Raw genomic sequence first — 8,979 nt, 5'->3', positions numbered from 1 at the left:
TGAATAAAATAAAATTACAAACAGTAACACTGGATTATATGCTGTATTGTTTCCTGTCAATCCTGTGTGTGTGTGTGTGTGCAGGTTGAATGCAGCGTGGTAATGGCGGACCCCAAATCTAACAAAACTACTACATAGAGAGCCGATTACATAATGTCAAAACATTGAATGGCTATTCCTGAACAAAGAATATATTCAAACAGCTTAGCTTGTTGAATATTAAAAGGTGCTCTAAGGCCAGTTACACACTGCCTGCATGGCGTGAGCGTGGCGTCTCTGTTGTGTGTCAGCTGTGTGGATTTTTCTATGTCTTTACACACCAGAAACGTGTCTGACGCGGCGCTGCTGCTGCTAGCCTTGTCTGGACACGTAGGTTTCCCATTGATAAAATGAAATACCATGTTAAACAAATATATACGGATTTGATTACAGCAAAGACCTCGGCAGTATTGACGGCAAAATAGGCTACAGAATATTTTGTTCTGTATTGACAGGTGCAATATTAGAAAAACAACTTATTTTTAAAAATTACATTTATATCTGCATTTATAATAAAACCTAGAGGCTTTCAAACATCAACATGTCATTTATTAAGATGTATTTGTGTCTAAATGACATAAACATCTTTTCCTATTCTATTTTGCCTGGAAACCCTTCCAACAAGCTTGCGTGTCGCGTGAAAAATAGGCGTCTGTTCCATTTCTAGCAGGTACGCGTTTTCGGCTCACACTGTTAAAAAAAAAAAAAAAAAAAAAAAACATGGTCTCTGAAGACAGCTCAGGGTCCACAAACTGCAACAAAAAGAAACTGCGCCAACCTGCCCCACGAATAACAACAAACCGTGTTCCAGCCAATAACCGACAAGAAGGAGCTGGTTGAGCAATCACTGCAGCAGCGTTAGTACGTACGCTACTTCCACAATGCGTATTCATGACTCTACCAACTCCTTCTTGTCAGTTATTGGCTGGAACATTGTTCGTTATAGTTCGTTGTGCAGGTTGGCGCGGTTTGTTTTTGTTGCAGTTTGTGGAGCCTGAGCTGTCTACAGAGACCACGTATTTTTACAGTGTGCTCAGGGGACAGGCAGCTAGTGGATAGTGAGGAGAGATTTGCTGTATGTGACAAAAAATGTTGTAGCCTAAAAAACACATCACATCACTTAGAGCACCTTTAATGAGAACTGGCAGAAATCGAGCCAAGTCTTCCTGTAGGCTTTCTATACCACGCTAGAATGGCTTGAAACAAGGTAACCAAGGCATTTTTTTCCAGAAAAGATTTTACAGAGTCTATGGTAGAACTTCAGACATTACCACAAAGTAATGAAATATGTGTGGCAGGGCACCTTTAAATGGGTCCAGGCTAAGCCCCGAACCTCCTGAAGTCCTAGAAACGCCCCAGGCACCAAATATTGTTATTCCACTTGAATTATTTTTCATCTCTTGAAAAAAATTTTACATGAGGAAATGTACTACATGGTCTTTTGAAGTATCTTCTCCTGTACACGGAAACCACGTCAAAATAAATATGGTCAGGAATATTTTGAGCAGAAATCCATTGCACTTCTCAGCAAACCTATTATGTAAACTGTTGAAAAAGAGGCAAAAGAAAAGGAGCATCGATTATGGTACCTTTTATTTGAAACAAAACTTTAAAAAAGTAATCTTTTTCTTATTAAAATCCATTGTTGAAACCTCAATAAAAATACTTCATTGCATCAACTGAGAGCATAAAAGTTCCAAGAGGCGTGATCCTCGTCCGTCTGCTCATTTTGGACATCAACAAATCATACAGGCCAGAGGAGAAGAAGACTAGGCTAACAGGACTGCTGGATTTCATCAGCAAAAGAAACTAGAAAAACTATGTATCACCAAGGTGTCAAGATTAAACATCAGAAAATATAATACACAGCAAGTTTTCAAATGGACAAGTTTATACAGTAAGACCCACTGAGAAACAAAGCCGAACAGCACCTGTTCACCTGTAATGCACCCCACCAGGACCAGGTCAGCCCTCCGTTTTCTGGATCCCTCCACAGGAAGCAAGCTTCTGAAAATATTGATTTCTGAACTCCTCAAAACTGTCATAAAAATGAGAATTACTAAAGACATTAATATCGACATTAAAACTAACAGAAGTATAACCTATCTGACATTTTTCCCCACTAATATGACACAAAACAAACATACAGAGAGGGCCCTGTCCCTGACAGAAACTATTTTCTTAAGGGCTGTGATTAGAGTTTCAAAAACTGGATTTCAAGTTAAGGTTTGCTTTGAATCATGAATGATTATATTAAAAGGTCTCCATCATAGTAAGAGGTAGGCCAAAGGCTGGGAGGACATCAGGCTTTGTCTAAATCAGTCTTCATTTGTTCCATAGTGGCATGTCACCTCTGCATGGCACAAAAAAACAAAAAAAACAATGAGAGGTTCACTTGTGCCTTCAAATGCCATACTCCTCTGGTACCAGCAGACATCTGGATCTTTATTAACTTTAATTCATGCATAGGTTCCTGGACTAACATGGGTAAAATTAATCATTTTTACTAATTGAAGGGTGCATTATTCATCATCATATTACAATGTGTTCTGCACCACGAAAGTTTCATTTTTCAGCATTAAGCCAAGTGCCACGTTCTACCACAGGTCCAGGTTTTCCATCTTGGCGAAGCCTGGGTCTTTGCGGAGCTTCCAGTAGGTTTTATTGGACAGCCACACCTCTCTGCCAGCCTCATCCACAGATTGACTGAAATAATGAACAAAAGAAAACTGTTTGTAACCAATATTTTAAAAATGAGTAGCTCCACATTTTGGAAAATATATTAAAAAAAAAAAATTATAAAAAACATTAACTGTAAAATATTATAGTTTAGGGGTGAGGTAGTCTTGCATTGCCAGACCTCAACAGTGCTGTTGAGTTAGGTCTGGCTACACCACAGATACATTCTGGGATAGGAGTTGGGTTGTTTGCATTTCTTTAAATCAATCACAATCTTCTTGGGCGGCACTACGCTCCGGTGCGACGATGCCTTTGCTAAACAGTCTCGGGAAGGAACTCGTTTTGGTGGAACATTTGCACCTCGCAAAAGAAAACGCCATTTACAATATTAAATGAAGTTAACTGTTGACACAATACAGTATTGTGAGCTATTTAAATTAGCTGGATACATGGTTAAACATAATTTGCTCTTAGCAGTCTATCGCTGTGTGCAAGCCACACCAATCGGTCCCAAAAAGTCCAAGTTAGATAATTAATGCCATAAACATTAATTGTAAGTCTTAGCAATCATTCACTGACAGAACCAAGCAGGCATGTAAATGGACTGTATTTATATAGCGCTTTTCTGGTCTTAAACGACTACTCAAAGTGCTTTAACATTGTACAGGCAACATTCACCATTCACACACACATTCATACACTGTGGCCGAGGCTGCCATACAAGGTGCCCCTGCTCAAATCAAGCTCAAGTGTTTATCTAAACTTTCACACACATTTACACTAGAGCGGTCAGTCTTCCTCTATAATACCATTCAGATTTCATTTGTTATTTTTTTAAAATACTCAAATAATATTCTAATATTAAATGCTCATATGCAGCCAGTTATAAATATGTACTACACTACTAGGCTTATGCATTGTCAACGCCACTATCAGCATGTGGTTGTTACACGTTCTGTCCACTAGAGAGACTTCGAACATCAGCCTGGCCTTGAAGGGGATCTTCGTCACGGCGCATTTCATTTCTGGCACGCCGCTCTCCGTTTACTATCATTCTCCACCACGAACACACAGCGACAAACACAAATCAACAGAGAATTCTGTAATGACACATTATCTAACAAGTGTATTGAAGTCTATTGTCTGTTGTAAAGGCTAAAATTGCTTGGTTAGCACAATGACATCATGTTAGAACGCACAGCCGAAACGATTTGTCATAAACTAAGTAACAATAGAGTTAGCCACTATGCTAACGGCATTGATAACTAAGCCAAGCGGTGCTGCCACTACTATTTTAGTGATTTATAAGCAACCTGTTTCATGCAGATTGTCACATTACTGAGAACACAGCTGTCAAGAAGGTAATGTATGAAGTCGAAGCTAACTGACAGTTGTAGGACAGCTAACATTAACTTTAGCTGTCTCCATGAGGCTCCCAGCTAAACTCGCGACGCAGTTAGGAAACCAGAACAAGCTAACTATTGATAACATAAGCATTAAAAAAAAAAAATTAAATTTGTTCCAACTGCCCTAATTTACACTCCGATTGCACAGCATCGTGAGCAATTTGGAGCGTGTCTTGTCTTCGGCATGGAAGTCCAAAGCTAGGGATCGAACCACCCATCTTTCCGATTGGTAGGCAATCGCTCTTACCAGCTGAGACACATGCCTTGTTGCACATCTAACTTTTCTTCAAAACTTCACATTTTCAGCGTGTAGCTTGCTGGCTCGAAGTTTGACGATTCCCATAGTGACGGGATTTTGACAACAGCAACACACAGAGCGGAAAGAGAGGGGATATCAGGCTTTATCATGGTATGAACTTCCCTTGATCGTGACTAGCGCTGAGGCAACACCTGGTTGTGTATAAATGTGTAAAAGTAGAGGAGCTCACCTGAAGAACCTGGGGATGTGCTGCTCCCCTCTCTTGGCCATCTCCTTCCTCCTCTCCCGCTGCTTCTCCTCTATCTCTTCCTTCTTTTTCTCCGCTTCTGCTACGTGCCCCTCCTCCAGGAGCCTGATGGAGAGAAAAGAGGCAGGGATTCAACAACTGGTCAACATGGATGATGTTTGGGCTAAAACAATTACTATAACAAATGTTTCCATTCAAATGAATAAACACTATGTTTGTACCTCTGGTCTGGTCTAAAGCGTGTATCTGTATAAGGGAGGACTTCTTTCAGGACAGGCGTCAGTTCGTTTAGTTCTATGGCGTATCGTGAGAAGCCGTAAAACTGGGCGTGGTTTTCAGGCTGCACATCTAAACAGGAAGTAACATCATGCATATCAACACTTGGGACATTAGAAAATACGGAAAGATGTACAGAAACAAATCCTCAGAGTAGGATTTGTGGTCAACAACAACTTTAAATTTGCAAACCATGCATTTGCCATTGAAATTCACCCAAATCCTTTTAGTATCTTACAACACTACATGATTTTATAGTCAGTCAGTGGGGGCTCAGGTTGAAAGTCAGCGTATACTAAATCGCATTATGGCACCATCCTGAATTTGTCTGGGCTTTCAAGGACTCTTCCAATGCTCAGACTGGAGGGGATGTTACTCACTGGGCTTCCAGATGCACTTTGGTGTAGACAGGGTATCACAGAAAATGCCCTCATGCCAGAGGCCTCCAAAACGATGAACCACCTCTCCAGCCCGGTCCAGAACCACACCCTGCACCTCGTTCTTACTGTTGTCTGAGCTCCAGTAGCGAGACTGGAATATGGGGAGGAAAGGGTAAGGGTGGCTGCGTGTACAGTGAGTGAGTGAGTGTGAGTGAGTGAGTGTGAGTGTGTGTACTGACCTTTACGAAGGTGACCTTGCAGGTGCAGGCGTCGCTCTTTGTGTTTTTGATGAGTATCTCACCATAGTGCTCCAACGAGCGGTCTGGACTCAGCACGTTGTGGATACATGTCACTGCCTTGTTCCATTCATAGTGATCACCATACCTATACACACACAAAATTTATGCAATAATATTTAACCTCACTTTTCCAACAGGTTTGCCATTAAGGCAGATAACAATATGAATTAATTGGTCTACACAAATTAGGGTACAACCTCGATGTCACTTGATTGGAATACAGCCGACAATTGTTTCTCAACATGATCCATTTACTGTAGGCTTATCTTGGTATTGAACGTTACGTTCTATATTGTATAAGCAGTTGTACACAATTCAACTAGAAGTTACTAGTTTATACTACTGTTGTACATCCAGCGGTTATCTTTTGCATTGTGTGATTGGTGTTAAATGAAGCAGGGGCTTACTTGGGCAGGGTAACATTGACCAGTCCAGAAGAGAGGATCTCCACCGACTTCCCCCAAAACTTATATTTCCATCTCTGATCTAAGAAAGACAAAGAGCATTAGGTTTGACTCCACTCATACAGTACAGGTGGATCCAGTACTCCTCTCTAAGCAGGCAGCTCCTACCTTGCCAGAAAGTGAAGTTTTCTGACTCTGCGTGGCAGGCAGAGATGGGTGGGTGATGGCTGACCTGAAAGAACATATAATGCAACATTACAAGATGTTAGAAACTCCGACATAGATTTGAACAGCATATTTCTATATCCTTCTCTGCTGGTTACCTGCTCACTGATGTAGCGGAAGCCTCTGTCTTCTCTGTGATTCTCATAGGTTTCTCCCAGAACAGGGTTGAAGGGTTTGTTGCGATACCTCCAGGAAGCCCAGGCATATCCAGAGATGGAGAATGCTGCCAAGTAAACCTGGAAATATACAGTTTTTTTTGTTGTTTTTTTCCTTTTTATAAATGAGCTTGCCACTGAACGCAAATATACAACTCGATCTGGTTAGGAATCTCACCATTCTCTCATATGGATCATCAGTGCGGTTGGCAATGTCCAGCAGCTCAGAGTACTCCAGCTCTTCACTCAGTCTCTGCAGCAAAGAAACTGGCTCATTGAGAGCGATTGGCATGGAAACTCTGGACAAGTCCTTTCCAATGTTGTTGTACAGGATGGTCATGATGCCAATGTGGCTGTTGTCTATTGCTGGGGCAGGGATGGCAGTGCGACGACCTGGATCACAGCAACATAAATTAATACAAGTAAAGCATCAATAAGGGCTTTTCATTAGACAAAAATACAGACGTATTAACATGACATCCATTACACAGAAACATTATGGAAATATAACGAAGGCATGGTTTCTTTATTGAGCTGCTTTGTAAAGATGAGCTGTGTGTCTACAGATCTTATGTCCAGTGGAAGACAGCGACCATAATTACACAACTTTTTTAAACCCCATCAATTCGATTGTATTTTTATTTTTTTTTAAATGTAGTAAATATGTTGCCTTCTTAAATTTTTTTCTTCTAAAATTTACAATTAAAAGTAAATTAACAAATTTTAATAAACTTTTACTTTAGCAACAAGTTAAGCTTTTTGTCCATCGGTAAACTCTGTAAATCACTAAGAATTGGGTCAGAACAACCAGAGAAAAAGTTGTGCACCTTCCTCTCACTGTGCTATCAGGAAGCAGCGTCTTGTATCTCCAGTCTAAAATCAGTAGTGAAGAGCCTAGACTGGTAACCACGCAGGAGACATCACTGCATTCATTAATAGCCCTATTAATGAATGCAGTGCAAGATTTTGAGAAAAAGTCATCATGCAATTTACAATACTGTGATTGTGACTGCAATATAATGGTATTATGTATAAATAAACAAAAAATGTAATAAATATTTTCAATATAGACATTTTTGCTTTGCCCTACGTACAAATGAAATAAATAGAATAAATCTGAAAATACAAATTCTTATTAAAATACATTTGTATGACCTTATAAACTAACTATTAAGATGGGTGTAATATAATAACTAGTGATTATGTTACAAAATATACTTTGTACAGCCTCTTTTAAAGTCTGCATGCTCTGAAACCCTCTACACTTCTGATACTCACATAAACATACGCAAGACACACTACTGTTTAAACAGAATATCTTTTGTGGATGTTGTTACGATGGTAGCGTAAGTGAGAGTAAGATTGGCAGGTGCGTTAAGTGAGTGATTGGTAAAGCAAGAAGGGAGAACAATCGGTTAGTGTGTCCGAGATTAGCGTAGCGGCTGTGTGAGGGAAAAGAGAAGAAAAAGAGATATGTAAAGGGAGATAACCGTAAACAATAAAAAAACACCAAGCTTCTTAAAAACACGGCTGCTTCATCTGTTGTAAATACTGTTGGTAAAGTGAAGGGTGTAACATCGTGGAGACTGCAGTGCACACCGAGACTAGAGTGTCACACGCACAGCACACTTTGTGTACTTGAATCGCACATTTTTTGCAGTTATGTAATTGCATATAGTGACATTGCGATTGATTAAATTAAATTGATCATACTTCTCATTAACAATATGAATGAGACAACATAATGGTGGTGTTACCAGTATTAGTAGGCACTGGTCTGGGTTTGTCAGGAGCATTGTTCAGACTGGCCCGGTAGTTGAGGGTGGCAGTGGCTAAGGAGGAGGAGAAAGGAGAAAGTCTGTTATTTTAAGAGGTGGTTGGGCAGTGTGGTCTAAATACTACTGGATGGTAGGTACACTCACTGTGTCCCTCTTCAGGCTCAGAGTTGCTGGTGGTGGTGATGTCACTCAGGCCCGACTCATCCGAAGCCTCTGCCTCTGATGAGCTCTCGCACACAATCACCTCACTGGCATCAAAATACTCTGCCATAGATTCTGCCACTGAGGGCGCGCGATGACACGGACGACCTCTAGATGGTGTCTTCTGTGGAGGATCAGAGAAGAATTTGTGCTTAAAACTATATTCATTTTTCCAATGAACAGTTTGTACAATGTGAGAGTTGGAGCCAGACCATTAAAGGTTCAGTAGGTAACTTTAATAAAACATAACTTTGTCATATTTGCTGAAACTGTCACGATATCCTGACAGTAACACATGAGATGGATATGTGAAAAAAGCATGCTCCTCTGCCTCCCCTAGTGCTCCAAATGGCATTTGCAAGTTTTCACCACACCCTGAGATAAACAACAAATCTGAGCTGCTACCACACCAAATTCAACCCTTTAAAAAGTTTTTTAATATTTATCAGTTACTTTTCAAATAAACCATAAACCATTCTTCACATTGGCATGAATTGGATCCACCACACAGCACTTATTGAAAACAGAAAAATACTCCCTTTCAAAGCAATGTAGCATTTCATTATTTTATCATTATTTTCATCATTTTCTATTCTCTAACCCTATCCCAGCTCAGTAAAAAAACACTACC

The 8,979-nt window shown here is 40.2% G+C and overlaps 1 protein-coding gene across 2 annotated transcripts in view; it reads right to left on the bottom strand.

The window, feature by feature from the left end:
- Positions 1–1,614: 1,614 nt before the first annotated feature.
- LOC114570057 (oxysterol-binding protein-related protein 3) overlaps positions 1,615–8,979 on the bottom strand; it is a 31,051-nt gene continuing 23,686 nt past the window's right edge. For both annotated transcript variants that reach the window (XM_028600253.1, XM_028600254.1), the window contains 11 exons: positions 8,292–8,472; positions 8,127–8,201; positions 6,548–6,762; positions 6,313–6,450; positions 6,158–6,221; positions 5,993–6,071; positions 5,526–5,670; positions 5,287–5,437; positions 4,852–4,978; positions 4,613–4,735; positions 1,615–2,745 (listed from right to left, as the gene is read on the bottom strand). In XM_028600253.1, coding sequence (XP_028456054.1) covers positions 2,637–2,745; positions 4,613–4,735; positions 4,852–4,978; positions 5,287–5,437; positions 5,526–5,670; positions 5,993–6,071; positions 6,158–6,221; positions 6,313–6,450; positions 6,548–6,762; positions 8,127–8,201; positions 8,292–8,472 — 1,407 coding nt within the window. In that variant the 3' untranslated portion in view covers positions 1,615–2,636. The remainder of the gene's footprint in view (positions 2,746–4,612; positions 4,736–4,851; positions 4,979–5,286; positions 5,438–5,525; positions 5,671–5,992; positions 6,072–6,157; positions 6,222–6,312; positions 6,451–6,547; positions 6,763–8,126; positions 8,202–8,291; positions 8,473–8,979) is intronic.

The sequence above is a fragment of the Perca flavescens genome, chromosome 15 (genome assembly GCF_004354835.1).
Source record: "Perca flavescens isolate YP-PL-M2 chromosome 15, PFLA_1.0, whole genome shotgun sequence".
Lineage (NCBI taxonomy): Eukaryota > Metazoa > Chordata > Actinopteri > Perciformes > Percidae > Perca > Perca flavescens.
Note: the sequence above shows the minus strand (reverse complement) of the source record. Positions and strands in the feature narration are given on the sequence as shown.